This window comes from Microtus pennsylvanicus, chromosome X (assembly GCF_037038515.1).
Source record: "Microtus pennsylvanicus isolate mMicPen1 chromosome X, mMicPen1.hap1, whole genome shotgun sequence".
Taxonomy (NCBI): domain Eukaryota; kingdom Metazoa; phylum Chordata; class Mammalia; order Rodentia; family Cricetidae; genus Microtus; species Microtus pennsylvanicus.
This window is the reverse complement of record NC_134601.1, coordinates 20,086,321-20,112,037: the sequence shown is the minus strand read 5'-3', so window position 1 is coordinate 20,112,037 and position 25,717 is coordinate 20,086,321. Positions and strand designations below refer to the sequence as shown.

Genomic DNA, 25,717 nt, shown 5'->3' with positions numbered 1-25,717 from the left:
CTAGCTAGCTCTTACATATTAAATTAACATATTTTTATTAATCTATGTATTATGAGGGTGTGGCTTACCACTAATGTTGTGGTATATTTTTCCTTCAGCAGCTGCATGGCACCTCCTTGATGCCACCTACTCACTCTATCTTTGTCTAAATTTCCCACCTGACTTTACTCTGCTAAGCTATTGATCAAAATAGCATTATTCATCAACCAATAAAAGCAACACATACACAGAAGGACATTCCCACATCAACTACTATTGCATCTTTATTTAAGCTTCTCTCCTCCGTGCATGAACCGTTCTAGGCCTCCTTCTCTCTCATTGCTCAACAACATACCTGTTCACTGTGGCGGTGCCCATCACCCCACTGGACTCTGTCCACTCAGACCACAGGGCACCGGGTCTGATGTTGTTTCTATTTCATTGATTTCACCCCTGAATTTAGTTATTTCTTGCCATATACTCTTTTTATTATTTCTTTTTGTTTTTCTAGAGCATTCAAGTGTTTTGTTAAGTTACAAATATTAGATCACTCCATTTTTTTTTGATGGAGATACTTAGTGTTATGAATTTGCCTCTTAAAACTGCCTTCATTGTGTCCCATACGTTTGGGTATGTTTTGTTTTAATTCTCATTCAATCCTAAAAAGTTTTTAATTTCTTTCTTGATTTCTTTTTTCATTTGATTTATAATAGTTCTTCTCATATAATATATACTGATTATGGTTTCACCTACCATTATTCCTTTCAGTTTCTCCCTACTTTCCCTCCCATATGGATCATCCCCTTTCTGTCTCTCCTTAGAAAACAAACAGGCTTCTAAGGGATAATAATAAAATAAAATATAAAAAGATAAAACAAAAAGTAACTCATTGGAGTAGGACAAAACAAACAAACAAAAGGAAAAGAGACCCCAAAAAGGCACAAGTAAAGGATATAGACACAGAGACCCATTCCTTTGCAATCTTAAGAATCTCATAAAAATATAAAACTATAAGGAATCCTATATGTGTAAACAACCTGTACAATTAAAAAAGAGAAATAATATATGTATATGTATACATAATTAAAATAAAATGTTTTAAAGCCCTATAAAATCATGATGAGATAAGGAATCTCCAAAGATGCCTTGAGTTTATTTTCTGTTGGCCACCTACTGCTGGGGATGCAGACTACTTTTAAGAACAGTTTGTTTGGGAAGGAAGTGGGAACTGGGATTTTTATGTAAAATGAAAAAAGATTGTTTATTTTATAAATTTTTTTTAAAAAATTAAAAAGAAAGGATCCTAGATTTTGCCTCACAACTAAAAAAAAAATAGTTTGTTTCCCCAGTGAGACTCCCTTGGAGTAAACTAAATTTTCATTTGCAAATGATTATCAGTTGGAGATAGCTTCTTGGTTAGGAATGGAGGCATGTCTACTTCTCCTTTCAGCTCTAGTTTCTCATCTCATTCAGACCTCTTCAGACCCTGTGCATGCTGCCCCAGTCTCTGTTAGTTCATATGAGCTTTGATCCTGTTGATTTGGAAAGCCTTGTTTTCTTGGAGTCCTCCATCCCTCTGTCTTTTTCACCTTTTCTGCCTTCTCTTTGGCAGCATTTTTGGAGCCCTGAATGGAGGGATTTAATGGAGACATCCCTTTTAGGGCTTAGTATTCCACAGTTTCCTATTCTCCCCAATTCTCTCACTGTGTGGGTCTCTATTCCTGTTCTCATCTGCTGCAAGAGAAAGCTTCTCTGATGGTGGCTGAGCAAGGCACTGATATATTAGTAAAGCAGAATATTATTAGGAGGCATTTTATTTTATTCATTGATCCATTGACAAACACCTAAGTTGTTTCCAGTTTTTGGCTATTATGAATAGAACAGCAATGAACATGTTTGACTGTAGTGGCATTTCATTTGTATTTTAATAAATAAAGCTTGCCTGAAATTTATAAAAGTAAAACAGTCACACTGGCCAGCCTTACAGACCAGGCAGCAATGATGCACACCGTTAATCCCAGTAGTCACACTATCTTGCCTTAGAAACCAGGCGGTAGTGATGCATGCCCTTAATCCAAGAACTAGAGAGGATTATAAAATGGGAGGAGACAGTTCTCAATCTCCATTTCATTCTGAGGTTTCTGGGAGGCAGGATCAACATTTTCAGACTGAGGTAGAGGTAAGAGCCAGTGGCTGGCTGTTTTGTTTTGCTAGTCTTCAGGTTGAACCCCAATATCTGCCTCTCAGTATTTATTACTCGTGTTCAGTTGACCATAAGTTTCTGTGGAAGGATGAAGAGTCCTTTGGGTATATGGCCAAGGGTGGTATAACAGGATCTTTGATATAGATCATTTCCCGTATTCCTGAAGAATTTCCATACTGATTACCATAGTGGTTATACCAGTATGCACTCCCACCAACAATGCATGAATGTTCAATTCATTCTATACCCTTGTCAGCATGAGCCATCATTTGTTTTATTGATCTTAGTCATTCTTAATTATAGAAGATGAAATCTCAAAGTAGGTTTGATTTGCATATTCTTGATGACTATGAATGTTGAACATTTCTTTTTCCTTGTCTCCATTTGAGTTTCCTCTATTAAGAATTCTCTGTTAAATCAGTACCCCATTTTTAATTGGGCTGCTTCCTTGATCTCTAGTTTTTTGAGTTCTTTATATATTTTGGATATTATTCCTCTATTGACATGTACTTAATAAAAAATTTTCCCATTCTGTCGTATACCACTGAGAAGAAGGTATATTCTTTTATGTTTGGATGCAATGTTCTATAGATGTTTATTAAATCCATTTGAGTCATAACATCTGTTAGTTCCCTTATTTCTCTGCTAAGTTTCTGTACGGCAGACCTGTCCAGTGGTGAGAATGGAGTGTTGAAGTCTCCCACTATTAGTGTGTAGGGTTTAATGTGTGATTTAAGCTTTAGAGGTGTTTCTTTTACGTACAGCAGTGCCCTTGTATTTGGGGCATAGATGTTCAGTATTGAGATTTCTTCTTGATGGATTTTTCCCGTGACCAAATAGAAAATGTTCTTCTTTGTCTCTTTTGATTGATTTTTGTTTGACGTCTATTTTGTTAGAATAGCTATATCAGCTTATTTCTTAGGTCCATTTATTTGGAAAATTTTTCTCAGCCCTTTACTCTGGGGTCTGTCTTTGAGGTTGAGGTATGCAGCAGGACTGAAAAAGTGGTGCCAGTATTGAGATATAAGATGTATCACCCCAAAGTTGTGATGGCTACCCAAGGCTCTCTATTGGAAATGGCAGCAGTTGGGCCAAAGGACCCTGGACCTTGTTGGTCATCCATGGACATACTAAGGAGGTTGATTGGAGGATGGTTTGGGTTTGGTATCCCCATGTTCTTCATAGCATGGGGTCATTCAGTGTCCCAATGTCATTTCTGATGGCACCTTGGACATGGTCTGGGTGGTTTCCAAGGATTTGGATAAGTCTGACCAACTGACCCTCCTGACCACATTAATAGCAAGGATGTAAAGGTTCTTGGGCTTTTGGAGAGGAGGGAGCCTGGGATTCTACTTTGGCCAGTTGAGAGGCCTTAGCCATCATCAGCTATTTTTGTTTAAAATCTTTTTCATCTCTTTCATGACATACCTTAAAGGCCACAGCTAAGGCTTCTGCCTGTGATGTCAGGGATCCTCTCTTAAACATATAAGTTTAACCTTATTATCTGGGAAACTCTAGGAAAATAAGGAGGTCATAAGGAGTTGTTTTCCATCTGAGGTCTCAGGATCCAGGTTGGTATGTTGTAAGAGGGCCTCTGTAAGGTGGTTGAGGAATTGAGATGGGTTTTAATATCTTTCCTGGATGACCTTGTAGTCCCTTTTATAATTTACTGTTTTAAGGGCAGCCCTGTGAAGACCAGCTAGGAATGGGGCTGGTGCAGGAGATTTCATAGCAGAGTGGGAATGAGTAGCAGGAGGACTAAGAGCTGTTAGTGGGCCAAAAGTGGGTGCCAGGGAGAGCTGACCTGGACAACCTGTCACTGAAGAAGGAGAAAGGGAAGTTGAAGGTACCAGAAGAGAGGTGTAGGCAGAGACTGCTCATTTGTTTCCTGGCTGCCCAGACCCAAATAATCATACAGAAACTATATTAACTACAACTCTGCTTGGCCAATCACTTAAGCATATTGCTATCTAGCTCTTATATCTTAAATTAACCCATTTCCATTATTTTGTATTTTACCAGGAGGCTCATGGTTTACCAGTAAGGATACAGGGTCTCTGTCTCCTTTGGCAGGTACATGGCATCTCTCTGACTCCACCTAATCTTTCTTTCTATACATCTCTGTTCAGATTTTCTGCCTGACTTTACTCTGTTAAGCCATTGACTAAAAGCAGCTTCTTTATTAACCAAATGGCAATAAAACATATTCGCAGCATACAGATGGGAATCCCATATCAGAGAGGGAGCTGTGGACTTTTGTTTATAAGAGAGAGACTTATTAGCTGGATCAAAGGTAGTAGTAGATTCATCCTGTTCTGACTTCATAGCTAGCAGGAACTGGGTGGAGGAACAGGAGGCACAAAGAGAAGGCTTGGAGCAAAAGTTAGAGAAAGTTTTAACAAAGAGTGTCTCATTCCATTTCCCCAATCACTCACAATAGTTGTAAAAGTCCCAAATAATATTGGGATCTAGTGTGCCATTCAGCGGCCATTTAGATTGTTTATCTAAGGGATATTGGGGTCAAACTTTATTACAAAGGCGAACAAGTTTAGGGCCTTTCAAATCAGGTGTAAAGTGTAAAGGTTTGAGATTTTCTAGGAGGCATCCCAAAGTGAATGGGAGGGTATGGAATGCTGAGTTCCCAAGGATGAGGGAGGATAGGGAAAAGGTCACTGCTACCTGTAGTCGTGAGAATACTCTGGACTCAGGGAGGACTGAATGAGAACCAAGCCATTCAGAGGGTCATCACCCAATTCAACAGGGGTCAAATGTAGCAAGCTTAGCCTGGCTAAGCCTATGAGAGACTTGGGTGCCTGGTACCTGGGCTTCCGCAGAGATGAGAAGGTGAGAGAAAATTGAGTTCTAGGAGGAAGATCTCATTCTTAGGAAAAGGACTGGGAAAATGAGGCTCTTGTGGATTTTCCTGAGGAGGATAGGAGAAGACAGGAAGGGATGCTATAACCCAATTTGGCCTAAGGAAACTGCCTGATTGCAGCTCCAAGGGTAGGCAGTATGGTTAGGTGAAGAGGGCCAGCTGTAGCCTTGAAGACTGTGGCTGGGGGTACCTCCACTTAGAGTACTAGAAGGTAGCCAGACACTCAATGGTTACTTCCTCAGACCCAGGGAAACTTTTACCTTGACCAAAGAGGAAACTCACCTAATTGATGCTATTGGATGGAATGCTGAGCGATCAATGAGCCAGAAGATGAGTCTGTTGTAGATGGACTGGAGTTAAGGAATAGGGTTCCAGTGATGCTCAGACCCCAGGAGGAGAGCACAGACCTCAAGAGAGTCTATCCTGGGTTTTGGCACCAAAATGTAGGGGAATGTGTTACAGCTGTGGAATTGCAGATATATCCTGACTTACTGCAAAGCCCAGCTATACTTAGAGTCACAATAAGACAACTCTGGAGGCTGGAGCCACAATAGGACAGCTCAGCCCTGGAGAACAGGTGTCCTGACCATCAGGAAGCCAGGCTATCTGAAGCTGGGGTGTGGTGGGGGATGGTCTCTCAGCAGGATATAGGGATCCTGTTCTTCTCCTGGAGAGCTGCTACAGTTGAGCTCTGTCTGTTCCCTTTTGAGAATGTCCTAACAGAGCTATCCACCTTTTTTCCAGCGCAAGATGTTATTTCTTTTGCTAACACTTGGCTAAAGGAGAAGCCCCTGAAGAAATGTTGCAATCTCCTCTGACTCTAGTGAAAAGTTGTTACTTTTTCTGCTCCGCCTTGCTCACCCCCCCCCCCCAAGCATCCAGCAAGGTTCTTCCGTTCTGCTCCACCTTGCTCGGCTCCCATGAGGGAGCATCTCAGCAAAGTTTTTCAGCTCAGTCCCCTAAGGGATGTCCCAGATAGGTTCTTCTATCCTGTGCCTGCGAATGAAGATCATCACCCAAGACTCTTTTGAGAAAGATTTATTTGGGAAGGAGTCCAGAAGAGTGACTGCCTCTGCCCTAGGAGGGATGAATAGTGGCCTCTAACTGAACAGGCAGAGGGGCTTATTTTATTTAGGACTTCTTAGGAAAGAGTGGGGTTTTCCCAGGGAGAAGAGGGATTGGTTAGTTTTCCCTGCTCAGGGATTGGTTAGTCTTGTTGGTCAGGAGTAGAGGTGGCTCAGATTTCATGGCCAAACTGTGTTTCTTTCACTGGTCCTTTTTAGCCTTTTGACTCTAATTTTAAGACCAGGGCTTATTTCTTTCATTAGCTCTAATTCTAGGAAGAAAGTGTGTTTCTTTGGCACTGGTTTCAGAGTCAGGGCTTGTGTCCTGGGTTCAGGGATAAAGATGTTTCTTTCCTTGGCTCAGATGCAGGGTGTGACTTATTCAAAATGAAATTAGTGTTACTTATACCTCTTCATATTCCTTCCGTCTACCCTGCCTTATTACCCATTCCAACCCAAATGTTTTTCAATAGAAATTAGGAAACATATTTATTTAAGGCAAAACAAAAAACACAACATATGTGGGCTGTAGATAACACAATTTTTTCAAAGTCCTTTTTATTTTAAATTTTTATTCATTTTACATACCAACCAAAATTCCCTCCCTCTACTCCTCCAACTATCCCCCCAACCAACTCCTTATCCACTTTTCTAAAAGGGTAAGGCCTCTAATGGCGAGTCAACAAAGCCTGGCACATTAAGTTGAGGTAGGACCAAGCCCCTCCTGGCTGCATCAAGGTTGAGCAGCTCATGAACCAGGGATAGATCCTGGTCCCACTGCCAGGGGCCCCTCAAACAAACCAAGCTACACAGCTGTCACCCACATGCAGTGGGCCTAGTTCAGTCCCATACAGGTTCCCCAGCTGTTGCCCTGGAGTCCATGGGTTCCCACAAGTTCTCTCTGTGTCTCTGTGAATTTCTATGCCATGATCTTGACACCCCTTGCTCATACAATCCCTCCTCTCTCTTTGACTAGATTTCCAGAGCTTGGTCTGGTGCTTGGCTTTATATCTCTGCATATACTTCCATCAGTTACTGGATGAAGGTTCCATGATGACAGTTAGGGTAGTCACCAATCTGATTACAGTGGAAGACCAGTTCAGGCTCCCTCTCCACTATTGCTAGGAGTCTTAGCTGGGGTCATCCTTATGGGTTCCTGGGTGTTTCCCTAGTACCAGTTTTCTCCCTAACCCAATAATGGCTTCCTCTATCAAGATGTCTCTTTCATTGCTCTCCCAATCCATCCCATTCCCTCATATTCTCACCCCCCATCCCTTCCCTTCTACCATCCCCAACCCTCAGTTTACAAAGGAGATCTCATCTATTTCCCCTCCCCAGGGTAATCCATGCATCCCTCTTAGGGTTCTCCTTGTTACCTAACTTCTCTGGACTGTGGGTTGTGGTCTGGTTATCCTTTGCATTACATCTAGTACTTGTCTTTCTGGGTCTGGGTTACCTCACTCAGGACAATTTTTTTCTAGTTCCATTCGTTTGCCTACAAATTTCGTGATGTCATTGTGTTTTTACAACTGAGTAATAGTCCATTGTGCAAATATACCACATTTTCTTTATTCATTCTTCAGTTGAGGGATAGCTAGGTTGTTTCCAGGTTCTGGCTATTAGGAATATGCTGTTATGAACATGGTTGAGCAGGTGTCCTGTGGTATGATTGAGCATCCTTTGGATATATGCCCCAAGAGTGGTAATGCTGGGTCTTGAGGTAAATTGATTCCCAATTTTCTGAGAAATCACCATACCGATTTCTAAAGTAGTTGCACAATTTTGCACCCCCACCAGTAGTGGAGGACTGTTCCCCTTACTCTGTATCTCTCCAGCATCAGTTGTTATCAGAGATTTTAATCTTAGCCATTCTGACAGGTGTAAGATGGAATCTCAGAGTAATTTGATTTGCATTTACCTGATGACTAAGGATGTTGAGCAATTCTTTAAATGTCTTTCAATCATTTGAGATTATTCTGTCAAGAATTCTCTGTTTAGCTCTGTACTCCATTTTTAAATTGAGTTATTTGGTATTTTGATGTCTAGTTTATTGGGTTCTTTATATATTTTGGAGATCAATCCTCTGTCAGATTTGGGGTTGGTGAAGACCTTTCCCATTCTGCAGGCTGTCATTTTGTCTTATTTACCATGTTCTTTGCCTCAGAAGCTTTTCAGTTTCAGGAGGTCCCATTTATTGTTTGTTGCTCTCATTATCTGTGTACTGGTGTTATGTTTAAGAAGTGGTCTCCTGTGCCAATGCATTCAAGCGTACTTCCCACTTTCTTTTCTATAAGCTTCACTGTAACTGGATTTATGCTGAAGTCTTTGATTCACTTCGACTTGAGTTTTGTGCATGGTGATCGATAAGGATCTGTTTGTAATCTCCAACATGTTGACATCCAGTTATGCCACCACCATTTGTTAGAGATGCTTTAATTCCCAAAGTCCAGTTGAAGAGCGGAAGGAATGAGAATATGAGCAAAGAGGTCAAGACCATGATGGGTACACCCACTGAAACAGTTTACCTGAGCTAATGGGAGCTCACCAATACCAGCAAGAGTGGGAAAAAACAAGCATAGGACCAAACTAGTCCCTCTGAATGTGGTTGACAGTTGCATGGCTGGGGCAGACTGAGGGGCCACTGGCAGTGGCACCAGGATTTATCCCTACTGCTTGTACCTACTTTTTGGGATCCTATTCTCTTTGGATGTATACCTTGCTCAGTCTAGATATATTAGGGAGGGCCTTGGGCCTTCCACAAAGCAATGTGCCTTACCCTCTCTGAGGATTAAGAGGGTGTGTAGAGAGAATGGGAGGAGGGGAGGAAGTGGGAACTTGGATTGTTTTTTTTAAAAAAAAAACTATTTTTTTAAAAAAAATGCTTTAATTTTACCATTGTACAGTTTTGGCTTCTTTGTCAAAAATCAGGTGTTCATAAGTGAGTGGATTGATGTCAGAGTCTTTAATTTGATTCCATTGGTCCATATGTCTTTTTTAAATCAGCTTTCATTTTTTTATTCCTATATGTGAATTTTTTCTTTCAATTTTATTTATTTTATTTTACCTACCAACCACAGTTTCCCCTCCCTCCATTCTTCCCATTCCCTCTCTCACCACCCTTCTACCCACCCCACCCCCATCCACTCCTCCATCTCCATTCAGAAAGGGTAAGGTCTCCCTTTGAAATCAACAAAGCTTGGCATATCAAGTTGAGGCAGGACCAAGCTCCTACAAGGCATCCCACCATAGGGAATAGCTTTCAAAGAGCCAGCTCATGTGTCAAGGACACATCCCACTGCTAGGAGTCCCACAAAAGACCAAGCTAAACAACTGTCACCCAGATGCAGAGGGCCTAAATTGGTCCTATGCCAGTTCCCTAGCTGTCGGTTCAGAGTCTGTGATCTCCCACAAGCTCAGGTCAGCTCTCTGTGTTTTCCTGCCATGTTATTGACCACCCTTGCTCATATAATCCTTCTTCCCTCTCTTCAACTGGATTCCCAGAGCTCCTGGCAGAGGAGACACCGTAATTAGGGTGTTGAACATTTTTAAAAATGTCTCTCTGGAATTTATGTTTCATTTTTTGAGAACTCTTGATTTAGTTGCATACTGCATTTTTAAATTAAGGTTTTTCATTCTTTTTTGGTGGTTTTTAAATTTCCTTTTTTTAAAAATTTTTTGACAGGGTCTCACTATATAACCCTGGCTGGCATGAAACTCATTATGCAGACGAAGCTAACTTCTAAATCAATAGTTCTCAACTTTCCTAATGCTGTTATCCTTTAATACAATTCTTCATGTTGTGGTAACCCTAACCATAAAATTATTTTATTGATGCTTCATAACTATAATTTTGCTAATTTTATAAAATATAATATAAATATCTGATATGCAGGATATCCAATTTGCAACCCCAAAGGGATTGTGACCCACAAGTTGAGAAGCACTCCTCTACTTCACAGTCATCTGCCTGTCTCTGCCTCCAGAATGCTAGAATTAAAGGGGGGAACACTGGCTGTTTGTTTTCTCCAAATATAAGTGGGTTTTTTTGGTTTGTTTTTTTTACTTAGTTGTGCAGTCAGGATACTAAACATCTGCCTTACTAATAACATTCCATCAGGAAGAAGAGAGCAGACAAGAAGTAGGGACAAGCTATAAACTTCAAGGCCCAACCCCCAGTGACTTACTTCCTGCATCAAGGTTCTACTTCCCAAAGTTCCTGAAATATTCCAAAACTGTTCCACCTGTCTGGGACCAAGTGTTCCAAACATAGATGCTTATGAAGGACATTCACATTCAAACAACAAGAGCTCAGTACTTTATAAATACAAAATATTTATCTAGTTCATACTTCTAAAGGTTCAGTGTCATGGCATTAGTTTCTATGCAGCTCTGTCGAGATCCAGATGGCAAATTAGGACCACAATAGTAGAAGCATCTATGAGAGGGAAAGATTATATGGCAATATAAGAAATTAGAGAATCATTCAAGATGAGGCTTTCTCTTTTATGACAACTTAATCTTTTATGAGAAAAATAATTCCACAAGAACTACCTCAATTCCTTTTGAAGACAATGCCCCCCAATGTCCTACCATGTTCTTTCTCTTTTCTCTATTGCCCCCCCTTCCCTCTCATCTCACTGTGTATCTCTGGCTGTTCTGGATTCCCTAAGTGGAAGTAGACCAGGACAGCTTCAAACTCAGAGATCTGTTAACCTCTGCCTCCAGAGTGCTTGAATTAAAGATATGTAACATCATGCCAGACTTAGGTTCTATCCCTTAAAGAGCCTACTATTAAGGGAGAATTGGAGACTCACTTCAACCCTTTGTGGTATGGCCTAAGGTTAGGGACATCTTTCCTAGAGTACCTTCTCAGATAAAAAAAAAGAGACCAGAAGAAATGTTAAGGAAACTTTTAATGAAGCCATAGTGTAGGGAAAGGATATTATATCTTGCAAGAAAGAATAAGGCAAGCCATGTAGGAAAATAGCAAAGAACCAAGTTGTATCAAGTCTTTTTTTATTAAGAGTTTTATTGAAATAGGCCTGAAATTGCATTCTGCTGAGGATAACGTGGTTGATGGGTGTGAAAACTGTATTCTATCTCCTCAGGCTACCTAAGGAATAAATTAACTTTATTCTATTGCTTCTGGTGTAATTTTGCAGTCAGTTAAAGGATGTTCTATGTGGTTCAAAACTCAGCATGGATGTTTGAGATAGGATACGGTTAACCAAACTTAATTGCTACAAGTTTGCCTTTCAGCTACTGCTAGTTTGGGGCTAGAAAGAAATGGATAGTTATATTACTTGTCATTAGTCCACCCTTTAGTTTTGTGGCTAACTTAGGCCTCCAAATTACTCTTCTACTTCATTTCTTAAACAAGCAGTAAAAAGTAATTTGAGAGCCGGGCGGTGGTGGCGCATGCCTTTAATCCCAGCACTCGGGAGGCAGAGGCAGGCGGATCTCTGTGAGTTCAAGGCCAGCCTTGTCTACAAGAGCTAGTTCCAGGACAGGAACCAAAAGCTACAGAGAAACCCTGTCTCAAAAAATCCAAAAAAATTTTTTTGAGGATTGCTTAGTAATACATTGACCTTTGAAAATTTTAAGATGCTCCTCTCCCAGTTCTCTAATTCCTTGCCTACCCATCATGAAGATGCTGTGTTAGAAACTTAGATGGGCATTTTTCTATCTTTCCACAAGATCAGAATTTATTGAATAAATAAATTCTGAAGTTATATTGGTTTTATTGACTATGGTTTGGCAAGTAGTTCCAATTTACCTTGATAATTGGTTATTGGAAAATGGTTCTTTTATTTCTATCTTAATTACTAATATTAATTATTGGTTATTAATCTTAATAGTAACATTAATTATCAAGGGAAAATATTGATACTTCACACAATAATAAACAAACACGAAGATTACATAATGACTGAAAAGGGTTAAAGAGATTGCAGAATTCAGAGATACCATTTTGAAGTTATAGAAAGAGGCCTGTTCATTCTCCAAGGAAGTCTGTAGGGGACCAGATAAGAAGTCGTATGAAGCACGGCACAGAGCTGTTCTCAGTTGCAGAAATGTCAGATGCAGTTACGGGTGATAAGACATTTCCACTGTGAGTTTTACTTTGGCTAAGTGTCACAGGCAGAAGAAACTGGAAACTGCATTACTGCTTGAGCTCAGAAACAGAGGCAGAATCTTTTGATGTAGCAAATTTCCTGGACAAGGCTCATGACAAGTGATCTCTGACTGGTTAGTGTGTGTTGCGGGAGGTCCTTCTGCTCCTCCAGCCTATAGCTGCTGAGATACCAGTCCATTGGGGCGTGGTCTCTCTTCCTTTAAAAAAGCGGCTACTTCCTTTCTCGCTCTCTTCGCTTCCTGCTCCATTTCTGGTGACTAGACTCCTTCCTGATTGCACAGAGGGCTGTTGTCTGGGATGGTTATCTGTAAGTTTTTTCCCCTTTAAATAAATACCACCCTATTAATCATAATTCCAAACTGGTGTGGCATTGTTTGTGACTTACGCCTTCAAGTGTGCCTACCATACGTTGGTCTTGAGGTGCTCCTTCTTTTACAGTCCCAAGTGATGGGTTCTATGAGGTAGAATTGATAAATTCATGTGGCTGGTGTTTCTGGTATGACTTAATACATTTGGAGATATTATTTACTAGTGTAAATAATCATTTTATGCCTCTTGATATTCTGTCAATTAGTGGTTGTCACTTGTGTAAACAAAATATATAGTCATTATCTCTTGGTTCTTACACTCAAAATGGAATAGTTCAGGTCAAGGCTGTTGCTTTCTTTATCAAATTGAATAATTTAAGACAAAGGCAGGCCAACTTATTATCCTCTCTACCATACTCAGGATCAGTCCTACAACACACAAAACTTTAAGAAAAAGCTCACCCAAACCATAGCTACTTGTTACTAGAAAAACTGATGAAAATGGCCCTTCCAAGGTACTTGGGTGGATAAGGCTAGTGTTAGGACTACACATGAGTGAAATTGGATCTGAGTCCAAAAATGGAATTCTGCTTCTCGGTGTATATCCAGGATTACAGGCAGCAGGCTGATATCAAAAATCTATACTTGGTGCTTTTATAGTGTTTCTCAGCCTCCTATGTGCATACCAAAATGTCCATAAATGTCTGCCAAATTGTTGTTCCTGTGAAATGAGAGCTATGTATCCATTATTTTACCAGCTTATTGGTATAACTATTCAAACACTGCCTTTCTGATTGCTCTCAGGTGATAGATACTATGCTGGAGTTACAAAGTTCTAATGGCTTCATCAACTTTTATGAGGTACCCAAGGTAGAAAACCACAGACCAAACCGAACTACCTTGTTTCAGTCTTTGGGGGGGGGGGGTAATTTTTTTTTCATTTTAATTAATTAATTTATTTATTTATTAAAGATTTCTGTCTTCAGTCTTCTTGGTGCTTTAAAAAAGTCTTCATGTATATCATCTATCTAGTCAGCATATGAAAAAATGTCAGAGGCAAAATTAGAAGGAAAATGTAAATAGAACAACATTCTTTACACTTTATATTTACTTTCCAAATATTTCTGATAATTTATTCTAATAGGTCTTCTTTGGCAATGTGGATTCATCTGGGATTAAGCACAATAGTTTTAATCCTCCAATTATTGCTCGGTATATCCGTTTGCACCCTACTCATTCTAGCATCCGCAGTACTCTTCGAATGGAGTTGATGGGCTGTGATTTAAGCAGTAAGTGCCAAATCATCCCATATTATTTTATTTTTTTCATCAACCATGAGTAGAATATCTGTTTTAGTTATCCTGAGACTGTGAGGAGGGATTTTTATCACAGAATAGAGGACTGTCAGTGATTAAAAACAAAACAAACAAAACAATCCAGCATAGTCCTAAAATAAACAACAACAACAAAACCAGAGTTTGTTACTATAGTTATACTAACCATAGGGTTCTCCAAAAATAGTCATCTCTTATACTTTTATCAATAAGGAAATTGAAACCAAGCAGAGCTAATCAGAACTGACCAGAAAATCTGGGCATTTTAGCAATAATAGGAATTGTGTAAAAGTGGATGCCTGAAAATTATCATGATAACATTATATAGAGAGGATTCAATGCAGCCCAGTGAAGCCTATGCTGCAACCTACCCATGTGACAACATTGCAATTTTATTTCTTTTAGGTTGTAGCATACCACTGGGAATGGAGAATAAAGTAATATCAGATACACAAATTAATGCCTCATCCTACTTCACCAATATGTTTGCCAGTTGGTCTCCTTCACAAGCTCGACTTCATCTCCAGGGAAGAACTAATGCCTGGAGACCTCAGGTAAGAACAACCTATTTACCACTTAACTAATAAAAATAGATAATAGAGCCTTGGAAAATAGGAGAAGCCTCGTTTTTCATAGGTATTTCTGTTCACGGTTCCTATAAAGAATGTTTAGGGAAGTCAACGATGCCTCACAGGCGTATATATCATGATTTTACACAGCATTCACTGAAGACAGAAATGATCATTAATGAACTATCTGGAAGAAAAGAATTTCTGTATGTAGTACTGGTATGTAGTACTGTGAAAACAGCCTGATAGATAAAGTTCAATCCAGAGTTTGGGTATTACATTGCCAGACTTTATATTCTACTAGATATGGTTCCTTAATTCATTCAGCACTTACTAGAATCCTATTAAGTGGATGACCCAAGAAGATTAAAAAAGAAAAGAATTATGAAAAATTTGACCCTCATGATTATTAGTCAAATAAAGGAGGCAAACAAACAATTATATAGGGAGATAAGTAATGTAGTATGGTTAAAAAGAAAGTTGTGGATTTATGGAAGCAAATAATGACAAAGGATATTATTCCAATATTTCTTCCTCAGGTAAATGATCCAAAAGAATGGTTGCAAGTGGACTTACAAAAGACAATGAAAGTCACTGGAATAATAACACAGGGAGTGAAATCTCTCTTTACTAGCATGTTTGTGAAAGAGTTCCTTATCTCCAGCAGTCAAGATGGCCATCAATGGACTCACATTTTACACAATGGCAAAGTAAAGGTATGTCCTCATTAAAAAGGCAGAGTGGGTATAGTGACTCAATCAGTTCAAGGCCAACTTGGGTTACTGAGTGAGACCCTGCCTTTAAAAAAATTACAGATGTAACACCTGTCTTAGATTTTGACATTTAGGGATAGAACCACATTGCTTTGTGACCATCCTCTCAGGACAAAATTTACTAAATACATTAACAGAACATAGTGAGTCCAAGCAAAGGTGCAAACTTCCAAGGAAAAAACAAAGTACAGCCGAAAGTTGCTGCTCACGGAAATGGAAGTCATATAGAATTGGTTTTCTTTTTGTATTTTGAAAAATGCTTAATGATGCTCTTATGCTTACTAGCAAGGCTAGACTCCAAAACCTTATTAACTTTAGCTCTAGTGGTCCATATACTCTTCAAGCTTGATGTAGATTTTCTAGATAATTCAACAAAGTATACTAAGTACAAGCATAACCCAAGGTCTTAGTATGCCATGAGCATGTTTACATTATCTGTGGTAGTTTGTAATATTTTTTAAAATATTAGACTTTTAAAATATTTTATTTATTATATGTTCAGTGTTATGTCTATATGTATGCCTACAGGCCAGAAAGGGTACCAGATCTCATTACAGATGGTTGTGAGCCACCATGTGGTTGCTAGAATTGAACTTAGAACCTTTGGAAGAGCAGCCAATGCTCTTAACTGCTGTGCTATCTCTCCAGCCCAGTTTGTAATAATTTTTAAACCAAAAATTAACCATGGTATGGTATGTCAGTTTTCTAACTGTAAAAACCACTTGAGATAACCAACTTATGATGATGGACTGATGGTTTATTTAGAACATATGACAACAGCGTAAATATCAGAATGGAGGGAAATAGAATAAGGAATTATTTGGGAATTCAGGTTCTAAGGTATTCTACCAGGCCAAGGAAGGAGAGAATTTATTTTGTGGTTGGAGATGTGAGGCAGATAAGTAATGTCTGCCATTAAGAGTGAGCTTTGTGAAGCCGGGCGGTGGTGGCACACGCCTTTAATCCCAGCACTAGGGAGGCAGAGGCAGGCGGATCTCTGTGAGTTCGAGACCAGCCTGGTCTACAGAGCTAGTTCCAGGACAGGCTCCAAAACCACAGAGAAACCCTGTCTCGAAAAACCAAAAAAAAAAAAAAAAGAGTGAGCTTTGTAGCTGTTGGGGAATAAGAGAAATCCTAGATGTTTAACTGGAACAGAAGAAAGCTTAGCTTTATAGTGGGAGACTCTGTATCCTATCCTTTGTTTCCCTAGAAATTTAAGATCTTGAACAGTATGTTGCTATGACAGTGAGAGAACGGGGCTGCATAATAGGAGGTCATCTACATAATTGGATTAAGTAGTTGGGAGTCAGGTCAAGACAAAGGAGGTCAGTGCCCAGAGCCTGGCTGAAGAAATGGGAGAGAGCTCAGAACCTCTGGGCAAGGACTGTCCAAATAAGCTGAGACAATTTCTCATGTCAGGGTCTTCCCAGGTAAAAACAAACAGATCATGTGAATCTGGGTATAAAGGAATGGTAAAGAAAGCATCCTTAAGGTCTAGAACAGAAAAGTAATAAGTAGAGAATGATATTAATTGGGGAGATGATGATGGGAAGCCACTGAAGGAAAGGAGGTACCCCATACTTTTGTGTCAAAGGGGGAGTCTGGAAGAGGATAGGGTGAAGTATTAGTATCAGCTAGTACACAAGGAGACTCTTCAAAGGCTAGAAGGAGAGGGGCAATTCCAGAAGGAGTTGGATGAAAAGAAAAGGGAAAGAGTAATTTAGACATATCTCTACCCAATATTGGGGTTGGGGAACTATTTATAATCAGAAGACTGAGTAATCAGGTTGTCTAAGAGGGAACAGAGGAGAGGACCTCCTCTGTCCCTGGCCTGTTGGGGATGTCAACATCCATCACAGAGATCTGAGAAGGGTAAGTTTTCTCAGAATTAGCCAGAAGAATAGACCAAGTAATTCTCAAGAATCTATTAAAAATAATAGACGATCCAGAGTCGGAGATCTCCACTGGAACAGGTACAGGGAAGTAACCACTGAGTGAGTGAGACAGAGCCAGAGACTGCTGAGAGTCCAGATGTGAATCTGGGACCTTCAAGGGAGTAGACCTAAGCCAAGACCCCTGTGGGTCTGGGCATGAGTCTAGGACCTCCCAGGAACTAGGCCTGAGCCAGGACCTCTGCCAGTCTGTGTATGAGTCTGGGACCTCCTAGGGAGTAGGCAGGAACCAGAGATCTCTGCAGGGCCAGGCATGAGTCTGGGACCTCAGAGGGAGTAGGCCTGAGCCAGAACCCATGTTGGTCTGGGCATTGGTCTGGGACATCAAATGGAATAGGCAGGAACCTGGAACCTCTGCAGGTCCGAGCATGAGTCTGGTACCTCTAAGGGAGTAAGCCTGAGCCAGGTCCTCTGCAATTCAGGGTGCACCCGAGCCTGGGAACTCCAAGGCAGTAGACCTGAGCCAGCAGCAATAACAATAGAGTGTATTGTTTAGGGGGTCTCCAGAACACCCTTGATCAACAAGATGGGTGTATTAGTCAATATTCTCCATAGGAACAGGAGAGAGAGAGAGAGAGAGAGAGAGAGAGAGAGAGAGAGAGAGAGAGAGAGAGAGAGAGAGAGAGAGAGAGAGAGAGAGAGAGAGAGAGAGAGAGTTGTGTAAAGTGGATTTATTATTAGAGTAACTTATAGACTTTGGCTAGTCCAACAATGGCTATTTCCAGACAAAATGTCCAAGAATCCTGTAGTTGTTCAGTCTCTGACTGGGTGTCTCAGCTGGTCTCCAGTCTCCATTAGAATCCTTAAGAAGTTGGCTCTAAACTTGATGATGGTGGCATACACCTTTAATCCCAGCATGCAGGAGGTAGAGGCAGATGGATCTTTATGAATTTGAGGCCAATCGGGTCAACAGAGAGAGCTCCAGGACAGACAGAGAAACCGTGTCTCAAAAAAAAAAAAAACAAAAATAAAATACTTTAAATTAATAACAACAAAGCATTACATATCAAAATGGAAGGCAGAAAAAGATGGTGGCTGACTAAGCTGCTTCATTAACCATCTCCACTGAGACACATCAAGTTGAATAGTTAATCATATATAAATTACTTTCACATGAGTTAAGGAAAGCAAATGAGAGACTATAGTGCCTGCTTTTGCTATTAAAAAATAAGCCAAAGACTTTGCTGACTCTCTATGGGAGGCTTTTCCCTGTCTGAGGAGTGGATGGGTGTGAGGTGGGGAGGTCTGGGGAGTGGGAGTAAGGGAAGGGGGGGAACTGGTCTTGATATCTAAAATAAAATGATTGTTTTAAAATAAAAATAATAAAAATAAATAAGTCAAGATATATTAAAGAAAGCAGGAAGGAAGGCGTTGCCTCTGACCTGCCTCCCTTAACTTTAAGCAGCACAGCTTAGAGAGAGTTGAGGATGAGAGAAGACTTAAGATCAGGCCTTAGACTTGCAATCTAATTCCTGGTCTGACAGAGACAGCTGATGCTGAGTAATACATTAAGCCTTCTATTATCAGGCCAAAACCCAAGTTCTGCGATGCTAGAACTGAGTTAAGACAGCATGAGAGAGACCAATTCCACCATTCTTTGAAACCCCTTTTCCAATCCCTGGTGACAGATAGGGAGGAAGATTCCACCTGCTGAAGAGTAGAGCATGAAAGCTAGCACAGCTTTTGACTTTGCCTTGGAGCTTATTTTCAGGCCCACTGTGATGAAACCCAATGCTGAAGACCCTGTATGAAGGCCAAAATTTCCAGATGGAGTTTATGGACTGGCTCCAGTACCTATAGTATACTTGTACACTGGTAGGATTGACTTGAGCTTCAGCCTGAAAGTTATGGAAGCGGGTGATATGGGCTGAGGCTGCCTTTGACACTGTACAGGTTATCAACACTGTTAAAATCTGAGGAGCCACCCATGTTATCATCAATTTTGTGTCCAAAGGCCACGTTTACCAATAGTACCCCAATGTTGAACAACATTATAAAGCAAGACCTCATTCACTGTGGGTAGGACAGAGTAGTAAGAACAGTACTTTGCCTTAGAATTGGCTGGTGAAAACTAAGACTGGGCAAGTCCCAAAGACACCACCACCACTACCACCCATCCCCAGGATTCATATTTGATGGAGCTTCTGAAATAACTCCTGTGCAGAGACATACAGTCTCCATCTATGCAATGTCTATTTCAGCTGTGGCAGGTTTCAGTGGGCCTTAGGCCATAAGGACACATCAGTAACAACCATCCTGTAATAGTACAATCCTTACTCCCTCTTCTCTTTTATGCTTACCTTGGCAAGTTGTAGGCTCAGAATAAGACATAACTTGGCAGTGCTGCAGGAGGACTTTCCGCTTCTTCAGCCAATAGCCGCTGAAGTACAAGCCCACAACAGCACAGCAGCACCTCTCCCTTTTGTTAAAATAAGAGCATTCTAAACCTACTACAAAATTATATACAATAAAAACAAATATCCTATCCTAACTAGCCCAAGTCTTGCATAATAAATAACTTGGACAAGTCATGAGAGAAAAGTTGCTATATTTACCTAGTCTTCAACCCCATAATAGATCCGAAAAGGGAAATAATGTTGCCTGAGTAATTAGGAAGTGCAATCAAACAACTTCCAAAACATACAACAAATCACAGAGACAACTGGCTGCCTGGGTAATCACCCAAACTCATGTTTTCAGCATTGAAGTAACCAACTTTGACTAAAGCCTAGAATAACTGACAGATTATATTTAACAGACAAGAGACTTTTCAAAACCGTCTTACCCTGTCTTGGCAAGATTTGACAGTTCTGCTTATCCATGGCAACATTTGTAGCCTCAGCCATGGTAATGGAATGGAACTGTGTCACTCAAAAACATGCTGCTTAGATTTTATAAAGTGAACTATGGAAACAAAAACCACTAAATCACTAGGTACACACCTCTTCTATTTCTAGCAGTTAAAGAAGCTGCACCTCATTTCATTAACAGTAGAGGGTACTTCTGAATTGAGAAATCTAGTAAACCACCCCAAATGTTCACCTTTACCTACAAAAATTATCCTTTGTTGTTAGAACAAGAAAATGTAATAAATGTAACAGAAAATATGACATAGGAATATTGAATTCATGTGTTTTTCTTAATCTTTTTTATTTCTTCTTTCCTTTAAAACCTCATTGACTGTTTGTATGACCATACAACTCATTTTGGCCAAGAGTAAGTTAGTAGATATTATAGATGCTTTAAATGTAACTGTGTTTTACTCATTTTCTCAGACCTCTGCTTCAGGCTCAAGACTTTGAGCCTGTAGAACTTTGAAAGAATATGTTCATTTTTAGCCACCGAGTTTGGGCTAATTTATTTTCACAGCACTAGAGTGAATATAATGAGTATAAGAAATGCTAGACCTGAACTTCAAGTACCAATACAAACTCAAAAAATTTAAAAGAACTAATAGCGCTGTACACTGAGAGAGCCTAGCAATAATGAAACCATAAAAGCAGTGAGTACATCATGTCCAGGTGTTGGTTGGTCTCTACCATTTTCCAGTAAAGGAGTTTGGGCTTATTTGAGAAATGACAATTTCTGAGACAAGTAAACTTCCTGGCAATCTTGAAACATCTCCATGTGCCAGAATATAAGGCTAATGGGGTTCTAAAAAGAACATAGTTCACTTGAAGAGCTTTTTGTTAGCCAACTTTGAGAAAATTTGAACATCAAAAAGATAACGGCAGGGTGCATTGACTCATGTCTGTAGAACTAAGGTGCTGAGGTAAGAGGAATGCCTTATATCTGGGGTCATCCTGAAATACATAGTTTATTTTGGGCCAGTCAAAAAGAATAATGATGGTAATAGATTATAACACATATAATAAAGAAAGAATACACGAATTCATAATCACAGTAAAAAATAAATTAATAAAAGGGGAAAGTGAGCTTCTACTTCCACACAGAATAATATTGGCTAATAAATATAAAAGATTCAACAAAATTAATGATAAATTTAATTGGAAATCATCCTGTACCATTTAATATTTGTAAAGAAATTGAATGAATAATAAAAACCACTGGGTGAAGGTTTGTTGAGAAATAAAACATTGACATGGTATTTAAGTTTACCCCACAGATTGTTAAGAAAGTGGAATTTGATAACGTTTGTAATAGAAGCTTTGAGTGTCTCAATCTTAACCAAGTGATCAAATTTAGGACCATTAATAATGGGACAGACTGGCATATCAAGTGTCCTTTGATGCAGTGCAGAAAGGACACATATTCTACTTATCTATGAGAAGTCATTTAAATTTAGGATTTCTGACCACGCTTTACCATACATATTCTGGACTTTTAAAGATGTCAGTGTCACAATGGATGAAAAAGAGCAAAGACTATGAATCTAATTTTGGAGTTGCTTTTTAATTTTGCATATGCATGTAGGTGGGAAGTATATGTATGTGTACAGAAACCAAAAACTTATATTAAGTATCTTCCTTTATTGTTCTCCACTTTATTATGAGGCAGGGTCTCTTACTTACCCTGGAGATAACTAATTCTGGCTAGTCTAACTAGTCAGCTTGCTCTAGAGATATCCTGTCTTTGCCTCCTGAGAGTTGAGATTATAGATGGGTTAAATATCCATTTCACATTTACTTGAGTGCAAGGGATATGAATGCCAGGCCTCACATTTGTTCAGCAAAAGCTTTATTCACTGAACCATCTTCTCAGCTCCCTATTTTAGATTTAAGAAAATTTAAACGTGATTCAAGAAATGCAATATATGATCTTTTATTATATTCTAAATAGTAAATACTATGTAGGATACTATTATAATAACTGAAAACTTCAATTATCAGATAATATTGCATTAATGCTACATTTGTTGGTCATAATAATTGTAGTCTGTAGTATATAGAAAAATGATCCCTTTCTCAGGTTTTCAATGCTGAAATGTTTAGTATATATGGTATTTATAATTTCCTTCCAAATTGTGCAAGAAAAAGTGTGTGTGAGTGTGTGTGTGTGTGTAGTGTGTGTGTGTGTGTACAGAAAGAGGGGGTAGGACAAAAGGGTGGCAAGGAGGGAGTTGCGAAGACTGATTAATAGTTAAGATTGCATACTGCTCTGGCAGAGGATCTGGGTTCAATTCCCAGAACTAAATCTAGCAGTTCACAGCCACATATAACTCTAGTTCCAGGGAATACAGTGCCTCTGACCTCTATGGACACCTGCACTTATGTGCACATACACACACACACACACACACACAGGGGGGGGCAGACAGACACACATACATCATACATACACAAAATTAAATAAAATTTTAAAAAATAAACAGGAGAGAGAATATAAATATCCATATTCTAATAACTGGTAGCTCTAGATGAAGGACTTAAGCATATTCAATGTATCATTCCTTTAATTCCTCTAGACTTGTAATTTTTATAAATAAAAGTTTAAAAGGATATAATGAGTTGTGTCTAATGAAAGATGATCAAGCCTCCAAATATATCATAAAATTGCACCACCCCAAATCCCAAATCTGGAACCTTAATGTTCCTCAGAAGTTTGATCAAGCACACAGACTTTAATACAACAAATATTTACAGTATATTTGCCATGCTATATTGTTGTATGATACTGTTCCTAGGGAGATATAAATAAATGTCTACTCATCCCAGATAGAATCAGTCTCAAATCAGTATCAAAGTAAAGATACCACCAAAGTCCAGCTTTTATGGATGAATTTTATTGGGATTAATCTCAGGAATCTGGGTGAGAGCTTTCAAGAGCAGAAATGACCCAAAGACAGCTGTATTCTCAAAGCTCATCATAACATGGATGACAGCTCATGAATGCAAGACACCTGGAGCACACTGCACAGCTCGTAAATAGTTCAACAGTTTAGAAAGTAGTCTTTCTGAATAGTTCAGTTGGTCTGAATATCTTCCAGATAGCTTGACTGTAGTGATATCTTGTTTGTATTCTAACAAATTAAGCTTGGTTAAAGATCAGAGGGCAGAGCTAGCCACTAGTTAATATTAGTGGTTAGAAGGTCTGTACAGATAGACACGAAGTGATATGGTGGGGCAGAGAGAGGAATATATGGTGAGAGGAGACAGGAGCTTTCCCCTTTTTTGGCTGAGGAGTTAGCAAGGTAAGGGTTTGTTGTGGCATGCTCCTTTCCCAATATCTGGCTCTGGGATTTTATTAAGACCAATTAGAACTCATGCAACCTAAAAGAGGATAAACAGTATTTATTAACTGACTGATGAGGCAAAAAAATACCATTTATACTACCACATTCTTGCTAGAAGCCTCAAGTTTCTTCCTGCTCTCAGTCACTCATATATGACTCCTCTTTCTTATGGCCCTTTCTGCTTTTTGCATCTGTCACAATGCTTACCACAATATGTAAGTGACTTACTTCAATTGGGTTTTAGCATTTTAACTAAAAGGGGGCTGAACTACTGTCTCCATCCACCTTATATTCTTCTCTCTGCCTACCCATATCACTTACTGTCTGTCTGTACAGACCTCCAGACCTCTATGGTTGGTTGATGAGTAGCTAGCTATGCTCTCTGATCTTCAGGAAAACTTTGTTAGAGAACAGACATGATATCACCACATTTATACTTTCTGTCTAAAACAATAAATGAGGTTATAATATAAGAAAAAATTATAAAAAATAAGTACAATAACTATATACAATATATAAGTAATAAATACATCAACAATGTCTAGCCCCATTATCAATTGACAAATTCAGAGAAAATACTGAGACAGTGCAGCCTCACACACTCCTATAGCTAGTTAGTCATAGAGGCCAGACAGTTGTGGTGCACACCCTTTATCCCAACACTAGAGAAGAATATAAGGCAGGAGGAGAGCAGTCTTAGTCTCAGTCTGAGGATTTGTGGAGTCAAGATCATCCATTTCGGTCTGAGGCAGAGGTAAGAGCTAGTGGCTGGGCTGCTTTGCTTTTCTGATCTTCAGGTTGAGCCCCAATATCTGTCTCTGAGTTTTTATTATTTGTACTATACCTGGCACCCAATGTTTGGGGTAGGAGTTCATGAGAAAGCTGTTTGCCTGTGGCTTTACAATCACCAGCTTAGGCCAGAGATACGTGTGGCTGGAGTCACCACCCTACCATCTATGTTGTTCTTTCTACTTTCTTGGTGGGCTCTCCCTGAACCCCCTTCTCAGGCTGCTGCCAAACTAGATAGATACATTGAAATCCAGTCAAGTTTAACTGTTCTATGCAGCAAAAGTAAGCCTTACATCTTCATCATCATCAGTTGCAGATTCAGTGAGAAAATTGGGAATTTTTAAAGGGAGGAATTAGATAAAAGAGGGATTTTTCTTTTTAAAAAAATATTTATTTATTTATTTATTTGTTTGTTTGTTTGTTATGTATACAATAGTCTATCTGTGTGTGTGCCTGCAGGCTAGAAGAGGGTACCAGACCTCATTACAGATGGTTGTGAGCCACCATGTGGTTGCTGGGAATTGAACTCAGGACCTTTGGAAGACGAGGCTCTTAACCACTGAGCCATTTCTCCAGCCCCAAAAGAGAGATTTTTCTCACATTAAAAATAAGAAACATGAGCTGAAGAGGTGGTTCAGAAGTTAAGAGCACTGATCTTCCAGTGTTCAATTCCCAGCAACCACATGGTGGCTCACAGCCATCTGTAATGAGATCTGGTGGCTTCTCCTGACCTGCAGCATGCATGCAGACATAACACTGTATACATAAATAATAAATAAATCTTCAAAAGATGGGAAACACTATTACATTGGAGGGATTTGTGTCTCTGTATGATAATATCCCAGACAGTTTGAGAATGTAATAAATACATGAGACAATACCTATTTTAGATGGGATTTATGTAATGCCAATTGTAAACATTATCAGTTTTATCATTTTTATCACTAAAAGTTTGTTAATCTGGGTGCTGATACAAGTTTTAGAAAAACTTAAAACAGATCATAGAGATATTCAACTCCAGACAGAGGAATTTAATGAAGAATCATTTTCAGCATTACATTATATGGTTAGAGAGGAACAGCCTAAGATTTTCAAACAAACAACCTTAATATATCCAATAACCTGACAAGAATTGCCAAATGGTAGAAACTCTGTAAAACCTGAGTAGACTTCTGTGCCAATGTTAGATTTAAGGAAATTCAAGGAAGCAATGGTCTCATATGGCTTGAATGAACCTTTTGTGTAGCAATTGTTAACCTCATGGTCAGTTTGTAATAGAATTATCCCTAAAGACTGGATATAATTGGTTAAAGCTGTTTTAGAGCTTTAGATTACAATTAAAACTATTCCACAATTACAATGGAGTAACTGGTTCAGAGAAGAGAGTAGGACTATTGAACAATGGAGTAAGCTAGAGGTATGGGAATCTCCCAAGATCAACTTCTTGGATAAAGAGATTATGATACTATGCAAATGCAATACCTAAAGGATGGTCACATCCTGGCTTTGTGCCATGCAGCAGCTTTGAATGCTTGGGACAGA

At 39.4% G+C, this 25,717-nt stretch overlaps 1 protein-coding gene across 7 annotated transcripts in view; it reads left to right on the top strand.

The window, feature by feature from the left end:
• The window catches only part of F8 (coagulation factor VIII), a 148,210-nt gene that overhangs the window by 114,741 nt on the left and 7,752 nt on the right, over nt 1-25,717 (top strand). For all 7 annotated transcript variants that reach the window (XM_075958588.1, XM_075958589.1, XM_075958592.1 and 4 more), the window contains 3 exons: nt 13,710-13,854; nt 14,305-14,453; nt 15,008-15,184. In XM_075958588.1, coding sequence (XP_075814703.1) covers nt 13,710-13,854; nt 14,305-14,453; nt 15,008-15,184 — 471 coding nt within the window. The remainder of the gene's footprint in view (nt 1-13,709; nt 13,855-14,304; nt 14,454-15,007; nt 15,185-25,717) is intronic.